The 15110-nt window shown below is 49.0% G+C and overlaps 1 protein-coding gene across 4 annotated transcripts in view; it reads left to right on the top strand.

The window, feature by feature from the left end:
- Positions 1 to 15110, top strand: part of ACACB (acetyl-CoA carboxylase beta) — a 98951-nt gene that overhangs the window by 49210 nt on the left and 34631 nt on the right. For all 4 annotated transcript variants that reach the window (XM_045534606.1, XM_045534605.1, XM_045534608.1 and 1 more), the window contains 10 exons: positions 957 to 1091; positions 4236 to 4382; positions 5853 to 6041; positions 7861 to 7961; positions 9688 to 9776; positions 9890 to 10014; positions 12258 to 12371; positions 12480 to 12593; positions 13543 to 13632; positions 14523 to 14641. In XM_045534606.1, the coding sequence (XP_045390562.1) occupies positions 957 to 1091; positions 4236 to 4382; positions 5853 to 6041; positions 7861 to 7961; positions 9688 to 9776; positions 9890 to 10014; positions 12258 to 12371; positions 12480 to 12593; positions 13543 to 13632; positions 14523 to 14641 (1223 nt within the window). The remainder of the gene's footprint in view (positions 1 to 956; positions 1092 to 4235; positions 4383 to 5852; positions 6042 to 7860; positions 7962 to 9687; positions 9777 to 9889; positions 10015 to 12257; positions 12372 to 12479; positions 12594 to 13542; positions 13633 to 14522; positions 14642 to 15110) is intronic.

Genomic DNA, 15110 nt, shown 5'->3' with positions numbered 1-15110 from the left:
AGCCCTTACCACGTGGCAGGCTGTGATCCCCGTTTTTATGAAAAAAACCAGGCCCAGGCAGGCTAAGAAACTCACTCGAGGTCGTACAAAGGCAGGATTCAAACCCACACCCCGTTCTGTGCTGCCAAGGAAAACAATAACAATAATGGCAATGAATGATAGTAGCCCGTGTGTCTCAACCTCCTGCTACGTGCCAGGTTCTTCATCTCGTTTAATCTTATAGAAGCCCTAAGAGGTGAAACTGTCATTATTCCCCATTTTGCAATTCGGGAAACTGAGGCTCAAGGAGGGGAAGGCACTTTCTGGTGATCACAGAGGGAATGAGAGGGGGTCCCGGGGTTCCAGCCAGGCCTGGCCTGGCCAAGCTGTGATCTGCCAGGCAAGAGGCAGCACAGTCCTGACGGTCTGCAGCTGGCACCACGGTGACAAAATTCATGCCATGCATGTATCCAGACACTCAGAGAGGCAAATGCAAGGGCCCAGTGAGTGTGCTGTGAGCATGTTCTCCACTGCATAAAACGTCCCCCGGAGGGGTTTTCTTGGTGTCTTTAAAGAAAAGAGCCCTTCACAAAATGCTTGATTTGGAGAGCACATTTTAGGAACATTGTATATTAGTCACCCTATGTAATAAGGTTTAATTGCATTTCTAAGGGATAGGCCTGCCTTTGGAAATAAACATCAGTTTCCATTTCTGTAAAATGGGTGCAATAAACACCTACTCCCCTGGCTGGCTTTGCAGACTGAGATAATTCACGAACAGTACGATGCCTGGTACACAGCAGACTTCTAGTAAATGCTAGTTTTCTCTATTCCTGCTGGAACACTGCCCGGGGAGTCACTCTGTTTAAATGTCTCAGTCTCTGCTCCAGCGTCACTAGTTCTGGCTGGCTGTGAGTTGTCACACACGCAGGCCAGTCCTGGTGGGCTCTGTCTTATTTATTCTTTCTGCAAAACAGGTGATGAAGATGATCATGACCCTGAATGTGCAGGAAAGTGGCCGGGTGAAGTACATCAAGCGGCCGGGGGTTGTGCTGGAAGCGGGCTGCGTGGTGGCCAGGCTGGAGCTCGATGACCCTTCTAAAGTGCACCCGGTATGTGACACCACAGCCCAGGTGCTGTGGCTGGCGCAGGTGTGCTCACGGCATCCACCTGCTTAGACAGGTGGAGGGGCCAAGGCTGTAGGAGCCAAGGCTGAAAAATCACTGACATGTGGCAGATTGATAAATTGGAGAAAAAGACATATCAATTAATTTTAATGTGTATACCCGGGAGCCTTTAGAATGAAAACTCAAAGGTATAGGAGAAATTGTCCATTTGTATGTTTAGTTTCGACCTAAACACATGGACAGCCGTGTGCAAATATGATTAGACAGAAAGAGTGTGATCTCATGCTAACAGACTGGGTGGGGAAACCCAGCAAGGCCCATCTGTCTAGATCCTTCTTGGCCTCTCCGAGCATCTGCTCTCCTTCCGGGTGTGGGCAGGGCCCTCTCTGGAATCGAGGGTCTTAGGACCCGATAGTCAAACAATGTAGGTCAGGTGATTTCTTGACGGCCAGTTTGTAAGCAGAATCATTTTAGGCTTGACGGCTGGCTTTAGGCAAAAGGGACTCTGGTTTCCGTGGCTAGCCCCGGGGAGGAGGGGGCTGGGAGGCAGGAGGACGGGAGAAGGTCAGAGAAGAACTTTTACTTCTGAGGCCTTCATGTGGGGCCCATCACAGCTCTTCTCCCACCTTGCTTGTTGTCACCTGCTGGTGACTCTCATCCCCGCAGCCAGTGTGACTCGCAGAAACCCCAGGCAGCCCCTCCTTGCCTTGCTCAAGCCCCTCTCCGCGCTCTCAGGCCTGCTTGGAGGAAAACCTAAGTTCTTCCCATGACCTGCGGAGCCCCCAGCTGAGCTGCCCCCTGCTTTCTTCTCTGGCCTCCTCTGAGATTCCTCCTCCCCTAGCTTAATCAGACACACCAGACCCCTCCCACCCGGGGGCTGTCCCCTCTGCCAGGAAGGACCCACCCCCAGGCCCTCGTAGGTGGGGCTCACTCTCCCCTCCTGTGAGTCTTTATTCCAGTGTCATCTCCCGAGGGGGACTTTCCTTGACCACCTTTTTTCCTTAGTTTTTTTTTTAGCACAGTTTTAGATTTACAGAAAAATTACATGAATAATATAGAGAGTTCCCATATGCCCTGTACCCAGTTTCCTCTGTTATGAACTATTATTAAATTAATTATTGATTTAACTGTTATTAAATTAACTATGAATTACTGTTATTAACTATTATTATTGCAGTAGTGTGGTCTGTTACAATGAAAGAACCAGTATTGATACATGATTAACTAAAGTCCATGTTTTACTCAGATTTCCTTAGTCGTTTTTTTTGAGACAGAGTCTCGCTCTGTCACCTGGGCTAGAGCGCAGTGGCATCAGCCTAGCTCAGTGCAACCTCAAACTCCTGGGCTCAAGCGATCCTCCTGCCTTGGCCTCCCAAATGCTGGGACTACAGGCCCATGCCACCATGCCTGGCCGGGACTTTTTGTCCTTCTTGCTCATGGCCGGATCCCCAGTGCCAAAAGCAGGGTCTGGCACGTAATAGAGGCTCCGTAAGTATTTGCTGGATGAACATGCAGAAGTGCAGGTGCCATGGGGGCAGCTCCCTGTTCTCAGATCCATTAAGGGGTACACCAGAGTGTCGTGTGACTGGAGACCTCCAACATAGATTCTCGTTAATTTTTCAGTGTTCATCAAGCTTTGCCATTAGGCGATGGGTCTCCGAGGTCAAGGACTACCTTTTGTTGTTCACTGTTGTGATCTTGGTGCTCGGCACATGCTTGGTGTATAGTGAGTGCTCAGAAAAAACAGGTCTTGTTGATGAACCAATGAATGTTTACTCCTTCCTAAGGAGCCGTTCCTGTATGTGTTGTCCTGTTCTCTAAAATAATTGGTGCATCTGCCCAGGAAAAAGCATTCAAGGAAATCGCATTGTCTCTTCTCTTTAGAGTTTTCTATTACTTTCATTTATTTGTTTTCTTTGCATTTTTTTTTTTTTTTTTTTGTTATTCTCTGGAGGGGTTTCCCAAAGCCAGAAATAGACTGAGCCTTTGTGGACCAGTGGGCGGGTCTGCGTGCCTGCCTCGATATTCCTTTCAGCAAACATTTCCAGTGCTAGGTGGATGAGACAGGGCCTGGCCACCCAGTCCCTGCAGATTCATATAAATGCTTGGGCGACAGACGGAGATAAAATAATTTAACTTGGTAGATGCAATGAGACGATTGCTCTTGGTCTTTGGCTGTGGGGAATCAAATAGAGAATCCAGAATCAGATTCCAGAGGAGAAAACCCTCAAGTCAGCTCTTCAAGGGCAAGAGGAGCCTGCAGGGGTGGGAGACGGGGTGTCCAGGCCAGGAGAACAAGGCATCCCAACCACGGGTCTTCACGCCTCGTGCACAGTAGATATTTGCAGAATGTATGTAAGGTTAAATGTGTATGATTTACAAAAATCAGGTACATATGTACGAGATTTTTGTAAATTTTCATCCTGCTAGGCGTTTATCTTTAGGATTCAATTCAGTAGAGAATGAAAATACATAGGTTGGGGGTGGTTGCTCACGCCTGTAATCCTAGCCCTCTGGGAGGCCGAGGTGGGAGGATCGCTCAAGGTCAGGAGTTCAAGACCAGCTGAGCAAGAGCGAGACCCCGTCTCTACTAAAAATAGAAAGAAATTATTTGGACAACTAAAAATATATATAGAAAAAAATTAGCCGGGCATGGTGGCGCATGCCTGTAGTCCCAGCTACTTGGGAGGCTGAGGCAGGAGGATCGCTTGAGCCCAGGAGTGTGAGGTTGCTGTGAGCTAGGCTGACATCATGGCACTCTAGCCCGGGGAACAGAGCCAGACTCTGTCTCAAAAAAAAAAAAAAAAAATACATAGAGACAATAGGGAGATAATCTTGATTATAAAGCAAAACAACAGTCAAAAAAAAACCCTTCAAAATTGTTTGGGCTATGAAAAAAGGTACTGGTACATTTGCAAAGGGGGTTTATTTGGAAAACTGGTGTTGGGGTGTTCAGTGAGCAATTTTAACTTTGCAATATGATATTTTCTTCTGTTTTTTCCCAGGCTTCATCCTAGCCTGGTGGTGGAAGCTGGTAGATCTGCCTCCCCCTCCTCCCCCCTGGGCTGTCTCGTCCCACTCGGGAGCCCACAGTGTCCTTGACCTCTCGTGCTGGTTGTGTCTTGCCAGGCCGAGCCGTTCACGGGAGAGCTTCCGCCCCAGCAGACGCTGCCCATCCTCGGAGAGAAACTGCACCAGGTTTTCCACAACGTCCTGGAAAACCTGACCAACGTCATGAGTGGCTACTGTCTGCCGGAGCCTATTTTTAGCATAAAGGTCAGTCGCCAGTGCAGAGCAGATGTGTGTAGACATGTGCAAAGAGCCAGGAGCGTTTGCTGCGTGGGATCAGAGGTCTTTATTGAAGTGAGGAATGAGAAGATGGCCAGGCCTCTGTTGTTTTTATAAGGACCTGTTCTCAGGGAATTCCTCGGTTTCTTTTTTCTCTTTTTTTTGAGACAGGATCTCACTCTGTCACCCAGCTAGAGCGCAGTGGCATCATCGTAGCTCACTGCAGCCTCAAACTCCTGGGCCTCAAGTGATCCTCCTGCCTCAACTTCCTGAGTAGCTGGAACTACAGGTGTGCTCCACCACACCTGGATAATTAAAAAAACATTTTTTTTTTTGTAGAGACAGGATCTCACTATGTTGCCCAGGCTGGTCTCAAACTCCCTGGCTCAAGCGATCCTCCTGCATTGGCCTCCCAGAGTGCTGAGATTACAGGCATGAGCCACTGCACCCGGCCATGCATCGGTTCACTTTTAAATCTCACAACCACACTATGAGCTTGGCCCCATTATCATTTGAAGACCATCAACACTGGCTGCCGAGGTACCCCGGAAGCAGTGTAGGATGGCTGTCAAGAGCTCTGGGAGGCCAGGCACAGTGGCCGATGTTGATAGTCTTTGGATGGGGATGATAATGGGACCAAGCCCATAGTGTGGTTGTGAGGTTTCAAAGTGAACTGATATGTGGCTGGGTGGGGTGGTTCACGCCTGTAATCCCAGTACTTTCGGAAGCCAAGTCAGGAGGATTGCTTGAGTCTGGGAGTTCAAGACCAGCCTAAGCAATATAGCAAGACTTGTCTTTACAAAAATATTTTTAAAATTTAGCTGGCTATGGTGGCATGTACTTGTAGTCCCAGCTGCTTGGGAGGCTGAGGCAGGAGGATCGCTTGAGCCCAGGAGTTTGAGGTTGCAGTAAGCTGTGATCACACCACTGCATTCCAGCCCTGGCGACAGAGCAAGACCCTGTCTCTTTAGAAAAAAAAAAAAGTCTCAGGAGCTCAGTGGCCTGGGTTTGCATCCTGGTTTTGCTTCTTACCAGCTCAATGACCTTGGGGAACTTAATTCACCTCTCTGTGTTCTGCTGTCTCGGCTGTAAAACGGGAATAATCATGAAACAGACCTATGTCATAGGGTTATTTCTAAGGGTCAAATGAGAACATGTAGAGAAAGGTCGTAGGACGCTGTCTGGCACTAAGCACAACAAACGTTAGCTTATCACACGACGTTATGTCCTATCCCCACCCCATGCTGGCTGTCTGGATGCAGAGAGAGAGAGTGGGGGCCTCCTGACATGGGGGAACCGGGTACGGCCCGTGTGGTCAGGGGGCCGTTCCACTCTGGGCTGCTCCAGAGGCTGCTGGGTCTAGACCTCCTGCCACTCGAGTGCAGGGGGGCCCGGGTGGGTGGCAGTGCCCATGCGGCCCCGCAGGGCGGAGGGCCGACACTGTGGTCCCCACTGCAGCTGAAGGAGTGGGTGCAGAAGCTCATGACAACCCTCCGGCACCCGTCACTGCCCCTGCTGGAGCTGCAGGACATCATGACCAGCGTGTCGGGCCGCATCCCCACCCCCGTGGAGAAGGCGGTCCACCGCGTGATGGCGCAGTACGCCAGCAACATCACCTCGGTGCTGTGCCAGTTCCCCAGCCAGCAGGTACGTGCCCCCCACCCGCCGGGATGCTCGCGCCGGGCCGGCTCCCGGTCAGTCTCGATGTCTGGCCTCAGATCAAGGTGAGCTTCCCGAGACCTGCTTGCGCCCCCCATGCTGGGAGCCTGGGGTTTCCTCCCAGCCCTGTGTGCAGAATCCCGTCTTTTTCCCTAAAGCCACAGTTGTTTGGCAGAACGTCAGCAGTCACGAGGCCTCAGTCCATAAAACTCAGATTCAGAATAGGAAGAAGCAGTTGGTGCAAAGAGAGTGAGCATTTTCCAAAGGAGGAACTGGCTGATGTCATTAGGAGAAATTGCAAGTTTTTTGTACTGGTTTACAGCTTTGATTCTCTCTGGTTTTTTTTTTTTTTTTTTTTTTTTTGAAACAGTCTTGCTTTGTTGCCCGGGCTAGAGTGAGTGCCGTGGCGTCAGCCTAGCTCACAGCAACCTCAAACTCCTGGGCGGAAGCGATCCTCCTGCCTCAGCCTCCTGAGTAGCTGGGACTACAGGCATGCGCCACCATGCCCGGCTAATTTTTTCTATATATATTTTTAGTTGTCCAGATAATTTCTTTCTATTTTTAGTAGAGACGCAGTCTCGCTCTTGCTCAGGCTGGTCTCAAACTCCTGACCTCGAGCGATGCACCCGCCTCGGCCTCCCAGGGTGCTAGGATTACAGGCGTGAGCCACCGCGCCCGGCCTCTCTCTGGGTTTTGTAAGGTGATAGTCTGGGGGCTCTAGATACATACATAATACTTTCTAAGAATGGAAACCATTCCAGGGTGGTATAAAATCTCTCCGCTAATTGCACATTGGCCTCGTGTTGTTCATTTTGTTGTTGCTGTCATGGAACATGTTAAAGGTAGTTTGCAGCTAGAAGAAACTCCTCTGCTGGTTTTCCTTCCTGCCCTCTGTCATCAATCCCCCGCCACACGTCAGTGATTTGGGAAGTTCACGTCTTCCCCAGAGGCCAGCAGCGCTAGAGGTTGGAATATTGTTCAGCCATAAAACGAAATGAATTTGTGCTACTGATTCATGCTACCACGTGGACAAACCTATTATGCTAATGGAGAGAAGCTGGACTCTAATCACCCATCATGTGATTCCATTTATATGAAATGTCCAGAACAGGCAAATTCATGGAGGAAAAAAGAATCAATTTGTGGTTGCCAGGGGCTGGAGCGGGGAGGGGCAATGGGGAGTGACCACTAATAGGGACCAGATTTCTTTTTAGGGTGATGAAAATGCTTTAAAATTAGATAGTGGTGCCAGTTGCCCACCTTTGTGAATATACTACAAACCACTGAGCGAGGGGGAGTGGAATATTATGGTATGCAAGTTATAACTCAACTAAAAAATGACAAAAACCAAAACTCTAGAGGACCCTCATGGAGAAGGTACATGTTTGGAACTTTCAGGAATTTGTCACTGATGCAGGACTTTTTTTGCTTTCAAAATATTTTTGATGCCAAAAGCAATATACCAGTCACATGAAATCTAATTATAAAGACAGGATCTTGCCCCAAAACAAGCACCCTCATTTTCGCTAGGGTTGTACGTTCCTTTTTCTCTTTCTTGGTGCCATCCACACCTGTGGAGGGGTGTGATGTGAATGTGTGCACTTCTTTATGTTGTTCTTGTCCTTCTCAGCCCCGAATTCCTCAAGCACATACATTGAGGAGGCTGTTTTGGGGTGGCCGGAGGGCTTTGGGGCTCGAATTTTTGGTCTTTGAACGAGGCTTGGATGGGACCTCCCTGGGAGCCCATGATGGGTTCTCTCGATCACGTGGTTGTCCACGGTCGGACCTGTCCTGTTTTCCCACGCAGATAGCCACCATCCTGGACTGTCACGCGGCCACCCTGCAGCGCAAGGCTGACCGAGAGGTCTTCTTCATGAACACTCAGAGCATCGTGCAGTTGGTCCAGAGGTGAGTCCTGGGCCCTTCGTGGGGTGCTCGCGTCACACTGAGTTGTCACATGTATTGCACAGGGACATGCTCTGGGGCTCTCTTAAGGGCAGGCTCAAACTGAGAGACAAAGTGCATTACAGTCCTGGCAGTGCCATTCCTAACAGCAGAAACCTGGGCAAGGCACTTTACTTCTATGAGTGTGCCACTTGGTAAAACAGGAATCAAAATAATTTACAAGATAAGTTATGTGGAATTATAAATGGATTCGTTTTTACAAAGTACTGACCTATAGCAAATACTTGCTAGGTGGTAGCTTGGATCATGAGACAACGGGGTGAAATGGTTTTTTGTGTGATGAAAGACTGTATGAATTGTTATGGTGATTTCTGGGACTATTGCAAAGGAAAGTTGATGAATGATTTGTATTTTATCTCGAGTAGTTGCTGAGCAGGGTAGTCTATCTACTGCAGGACTATTCTGATGATAAAAAGAATTTTTGCCATTTTTCGTGAAAAACCTACCTAGCAAGAAAGCTTTGCTTATGAAGACAGAATCGAAGCATTCTCAGATTTGAACCAATCAATTCAGCACTTGTCTTCCATGTACCAGAAACTATCACAGGTACAAAGAACGTGACATTGTGGAGGACCGCTGCTCTTTCCAAGGAAGTTCCCAGCTAGTGGGGACTCATACTGACAATATAGGATTGCAGCCCAGGAGGGAGATTTTAGTGTGGGTTTATCACAAAGTGGAAGGAGGGGAGTCTTCCCCTAAAACACACCGACTGCCAACTTTAAACCCATCTTTTAAGCTTCAGAGAAACACTTAGGAGAAATGAACAAATAATAAATTAATCGAATTTCCTAGCAGATTTTCTGTGCTGTGCATAATATCCAAACTCTGTCCTGTGTTGTGAGTGTGTGTGTGTGTGTGTTTTTTAAAATCACATTTGGATCAGTGAGTGTGTTAGGTTCTTTCTGTCTTTTCTTGGCATTTGGGGATGCTGAGGTTAAGTTGGTTTCAACTTCCCTACAACTCAGTATTGCCTCTCCTAAGAAACGCGATTCCCTGTGTTCAGAAATATTTCAGAAGAGGAAATGTTTTGGGGTAACATCGGGTTAAAATTTTGTTTCAAACGGGAAGTGAAATTGACGTGGGGATCTTTTGGTAAATGTCTTTTCAGTTTGTGTTTTTAAAACTATCTTTACAGGTTGGGTGGTTCATTGAAATTTTTGCTTTGAATGGTTTAAAGCCTGCTGAAATTGGCTGCCCTTGTCCAGCATCTCAACTCTTAAATTTTTTCCCTTCTCCCTGTAGCAGGGCAGGGGCCTTCCCAAGGCTCAGGCTGGGGTTCTACTCCAGCTTGGCCTCCAGTGGGATGTGGGACGTGGGGCAAGTCCCTACTGTCTTTGGCCTGCAGAGTTAGAGCAAAAGTCCCTCGCAGGACTAAGGATTAGAGGGCACAGCCTCTAGATGCTTTAAAAAAAAGTATTATTATTATTAGTTTTAATTTATTTGTTTTAATTTTTTAAAAAATTTTCTATAGTGATGGGGTCTCACTATGTTGCCCAGGCTGGCCTCAAATTCCTGGGCTCAAGCGATCCTCCTGCCTCGGCCTCCCCAGATACTTTATTACTGTTTTCTCTTTTTTATTTAATATAATCATAAAAGTGCTGGCTGAAGATAGTCAGGCGCGGGAGGAGGGGAACGTGAGCATTAAGGTCAGCCTTTCCTTCCTACGCAGATACCGCAGCGGGACCCGCGGCTACGTGAAAACAGTGGTGTTGGATCTGCTGCGAAGATACTTGCACGTCGAGCACCATTTCCAACAAGGCAAGCGATGCCGCCTCTGCCACTGGTGGTGGCACCGGTGACAAGCCACCAGGCAGGGGGATCGGGAAGAAGCCCGATCCTTACCCCTGTGTGGTCTTTTGTCTCCCGCGTAGCCCACTACGACAAGTGTGTGATCAACCTCAGGGAGAAGTTCAAGCCAGACATGTCCCAGGTGCTGGACTGCATCTTCTCCCACGCGCAGGTGGCCAAGAAGAACCAGCTAGTGATCATGTTGATCGTAAGCAGGAAGGGTTCCCCTTACCCAAGCGGGGGTTGGGGCAGGACTCCGCAGACTTTTTCGTAAAAGGGCCAGGTGGGTACGGTCTCTGTCCTGACCGCTCGACACTGCCATTGTACGGCGTAATTGAATTGGCATGGCTGTCCTCCAGTAAAACTTTGTTTACAGAATCAGGCAGTGGGGGGGATTTGCTGGCTCCTGGGAAGACCATGCCTAACTCTTACGAAGCACCCACTTTGTGCCAGCCACTCTTAAAAGTACTTTACAAATAAATATTAGCTCATTTAGTTCTCATAGCAGCCCTGGAAGGTGGGTAATGCTCTCACCTCCCTCGGGCAGGGCACAGAGAGGTGAGGCCACTTGCCCAAGGGCACCCAGCTCATAAATGCAGAGCTGGGACTTGAACCCACAGTCTGGCTTCAGAGTCATCAGCTATTAGGGGACTTTGGATTCCAAGTCTTGTGGTAGGTCTTTCATTTTGCCTTTTTGAAGAAGTACAGAGTTTCTTTGCTCTTATTTCTCCTTCTACTGGATAATAATGAGCAGTCTTTTACAACTAAAGATTTTTCTGCTTAATATGTCCCTGATGGCTGGCTTGGAAAATGTAGGATCGGGAGAGTAGGGGAGACTTGGCCTTGGCTTATAGCAAAAAGGGGTTGGCGAATTTTTTTCTGCAAAGGGCCCCAGGTAGTAAATATTTTAGGCTTGTGGCTGTCTAGCCCCTCTTGCAAGAGCTTTGCTCTTATAGCCTGAAAGCAGCTATAGACAATATGTAAATGAATGAGCATGGCTGGGTTCCAATAAAACTTTATTTATAAAAAAACAGTCAGTGGGCTGAATTTGAGCCATGGATTTATAGGATAGTTAATACCCTAACCAAGATGTATTCATAAATACTGGTATTTTTGTGAAGAATCACTTAAAAAAATCTCATGCAGTAGCTTTTAATCCTGGCTGCACATGAGAATTACCTAGAAGGTGGGGCTGGGGGACTCTTAAAAGATACAGATGCCCAGACAATTGAATCAGAGTTTCTGGAGCTGGGGTCCAGGCATTAGTGCTTTTTGAAAGCTTCCCCAGTGGGAAACTTAAACGTCAACTGTATGTTAGATTATATTATTGGTTTAATGTTCAATTTCTTTGGAGTTTTACTGGTTCTATAGTTATTATAAGTAGGAGAATATCTTTTTTTCTCAAGGAGATACATGCTAAAATAGTGTAAAGAATCATGGTGTCTTTCAAAAAAGTTTGTGTGCACGCGTGTATGCTTATTGGAGAAAAATCAAATGTGGGAAGAGTTTAACGATGAGTGGATCCAGATGAGAATATTGGAATTTTCAACGTGTTGATCTTCAATTCTTCTGCAGGTTTGAAGTTTTTCAAAATTAATTTTGGACGGAGGGCTCCCCCAGTGATTGTATTAATACTGTACAATCAGGACTGGGAACTTACACCCAAGGAGGTATCTACTCTTTGGGAGAATCCCATTGCTAAAATAATATAACCCTTTTCAAAGTACTTCCTTTGAATGGAGTTCTTGGAGTTTGAGTGTTTGCAAAGCAAGATGCACTTGTAATCTAGTACAATCAGCTCGCCAAATGCTTGGGGTCAGGTCTCTGGATTATTCTGCTGGTCAATATTCTTTGTGCACGTATTGACTTTCCTTGGGACGTGAATTTACTAAAAATCATGCACACCAGAGGACGGCCTGGGGAAGATGGGTGGCCCTCAGCTCAGAGAACTGGGACACTGTCTAGAGGCTTCTTGGTGAAGGAGGCTAAAAATGTTGAATCAGTTACAGTTTGGGGGTCATACGTGAGATTCATTATTATTCTGGCTTTTTGGGTTGCATTTGTTAGGAAATAGCGAGTTCTTTGCACCCGATGGTATTTGGTACTTAGGAGGCTCTCATCAATAACTTTCAAATTGAATGATTACTTGGAAATGAAACTTTTTTGAGTCTTTTAAGGGGACCTAGTTTCTGCATATCAATTCAGTGGTCATAGGACTTTGTTGGTGACAAAACAAAACATGATACTGTGAACTACGGTATATGAGATAAGATGGTTTCAGCCAAGTTAACAAGAAAAAGATTGGTTTTTTTGAGTTTTCGTATGTAGAAGGTAGTGGCCAGTTTTTATAAGTGTTAGGCTGGGCAGCTGCGCTCCCTGGCCGAGGCGGGTGCTGGCATGTTTCTCTCGGCTGCAGAAAAGCCATCTGCATTCTGTTTCTGTCCCCCAAAGGATGAGCTCTGCGGCCCAGACCCCTCCCTGTCAGACGAGCTGACCTCCATCCTCAACGAGCTCACTCAGCTGAGCAAGAGCGAGCATTGCAAAGTGGCCCTCCGGGCCAGACAGGTAGGCTCTCCAGGTGCGGGCCCTGGGCGCGCCGTCCCACACCTGGCCCTCCAGCCCTCTCCCCGGGGAGGTCGGCTCACCCCGGCCCTCCGTCCTGTCCCCCCGCAGGTCCTGATTGCCTCCCACCTCCCCTCCTATGAGCTGCGCCACAACCAGGTGGAGTCCATCTTCCTGTCCGCCATTGACATGTACGGCCACCAGTTCTGCCCCGAGAACCTCAAGGTGAGGCCGTCTCCGTCCTTCCACCTTCTGCAGAGCACACACCACAGCCCAGGTGGGGCCTCGGGGGAGTCGGCTCCCTTTGCCCTCGAGGGGCTCGCAGTCTGGTGCAGGGCACGGCCACAGACACGGAGTGGCCGGAGCTGCCGAAGGGGGCAGCAGGGGAGGCGCTGGGAGATGTGGGTGGGGAGCCCTGTGCCGCAGGGTGGACCGTGTGGCAGGCGGCGAGGGCCCCCCTGGTAGGTGCCATGGAAAGAATTCAGGCCGGGCGCGGTGGCTCATGCCTATAATCCCAGCACTCTGGGAGGCCGAGGCGGGCGGATCGTTGGAGCTCAGGAGTTTGAGACCAGCCTGAGCAAGAGCGAGACTCCCCAGTCTCTACTAAAAATAGAAAGAAATTATCTGGACAACTAAAAATATATAGAAAAATTAGCCGGGCGTGGTGGCACATGCCTGTAGTCCCAGCTACTCGGGAGACTGAGGCAGGAGGATCGCTTGAGCCCAGGAGTTGAGGTTGCTGTGAGCTAGGCTGACACCACGGCACTCTAGCCTGGGCAACAGAGCCAGACTCTGTCTCAAAAAAAAAAAAAAAAAAAAAGAATTCAGCAGTGGTGGAGCGTGTTTAGAAGCCCTTCTGTGGCCAAGGTGTGGCATCATCGTCCCGGGGCCCCCCCAACCCTAGATTCTGGCTCATTCACAAGCTCCCAGGCACCCCCATCAGGGCCTGGAACTGGGACCCCTGCTATGGGGACAGTCACCCCAGTGTTCTTCACGGTTAGATCTTCGGGATTAGACATGGGAGGAGTCCCATGCACGGCGGGGCCCCGGCCACTCTCAGTGGCAGCTGCAAGGACTCCTGCCTGGTTCCACTGCACCCACCCATCCAGCTGGTGGTTAAAAGTGGTTCACAGTTATTAATACTTTTCTTTGTTTCCTTTTTCATCCCCTGCAGAAATTAATACTTTCAGAAACGACCATCTTTGATGTCCTGCCTTCGTTCTTCTACCACGCTAACAAAATCGTGTGCATGGCGTCCTTGGAGGTAAGCAGGAGAGGACGCAGAATGACAGCACTGACCACGCCAGTTCTAGCATTCGCTGCCACCCACCCCGCGCCCGACCCCGGCCACACGCCTTTCGATCGTGACCTTATCATTCTCACTACTAGGCGGGCACTACACCTATCCCCGTCTTACACAGGGGGGAACTGAGGCTCAGAGAGGCGAAGTGACTCGCACAAGGTCACACAGCTAGGAAGTGACAGAACCAGGTTTTGCGCTCGGTCTGTCTTATTCCAGAGTCTGTGTTGGTGACCACTGCTGTCTCCTGAGTCATTGCAGCAGGGCACAGTCACATACCAACCCCCAAGAGCCGAGTCCAAGGCACCTCCTCCAAACCATAATCCTAGCACTTTGGGAGGCCAAGGCAAGATAATTGCTTGAGGCCAGGAGTGTGAGACCCCCATCTCTATTAAAAAAAAAAAAAGTACTCACATTCATTCAGTACCTTTGAAAGACTTTTCTGCTTAGAACTAGAGCCTGAAGGAGCCTAGGTGACAACTTAAGGTGACTGCCCCTGTGTGATGGGACGAGAAAGGCGTGGCCAGCAGCAAACCCCAGATTAGAGCCAGGTAGTGTTTTATTAGTCTCAGGAAATCAGAGTTATTAACCTGCTCTTTCAGAATCCTTTTAAGAAAATACGAGATGATGTCTTGTGTGTTAACATGACTCTCTTACCCTGGGTTGCTTTGCGGCTGGCGATGGCTTTTTCCCCTCTCTTTATCCTCTGAGCTCGGAGTCTTCACTCTCTACTGTGTCTTTTAGACCCTCTGGGTCGCACGATCGGAAGGTTGGCTGAGACTTCTCACGCTTTGAGGATGCTCCGCGTGGCCTCTGAGAGAGCGTGTGTTGTATTAATACTTCTGCTTCGACAGGTCTACGTGCGGAGGGGCTACATCGCCTACGAGCTGAACAGCCTGCAGCACCGGCAGCTCCCGGACGGCACCTGCGTGGTGGAATTCCAGTTCATGCTGCCCTCTTCCCACCCGAACCGGTACGGAGTGGCACGTGCCTGGGGACAGCCCGTGTGCCTTACCTCCCTGACCTCTGCGGTCCTGTCTCTGGGAAGACCCAGCGAGTATGTCTGGGCATGCTGAGGTCTCCCCGCTGCCCCATGGATGTCCCTCTCTGTAAAACAGAGACGGTCCAAAGTCCACCTGCTACATCTGAGCTGCTCGGTGCAGTAGCTGCTACCCACACGTGCCCGTTCTACCTAAAACGAAATTAAAATTCAGCTCCTCATTTATACTAGCCACGTTGAAAGTGCTCGATAGCTGCATGTGGCTCATGGCTGTCCTGTTGGACACTGCAGTTCTAGAATATTCTATCACCATAGAACGTTATAGCGGACAGTGCGGTCCTAGACCATTGGGGATGCAAAGTGTGTTTGCACCCCCATTTTACAGATGGGAACCCTGAGACCTTCCCCTGACAGATGCAGGCTGAGCCTCTCACACCCAAGA

This window comes from Lemur catta, chromosome 21 (assembly GCF_020740605.2).
Source record: "Lemur catta isolate mLemCat1 chromosome 21, mLemCat1.pri, whole genome shotgun sequence".
NCBI lineage: Eukaryota > Metazoa > Chordata > Mammalia > Primates > Lemuridae > Lemur > Lemur catta.
The sequence above is the reverse complement of the archived record's forward strand: the minus strand, read 5'-3'. Positions and strand labels throughout refer to the sequence as shown.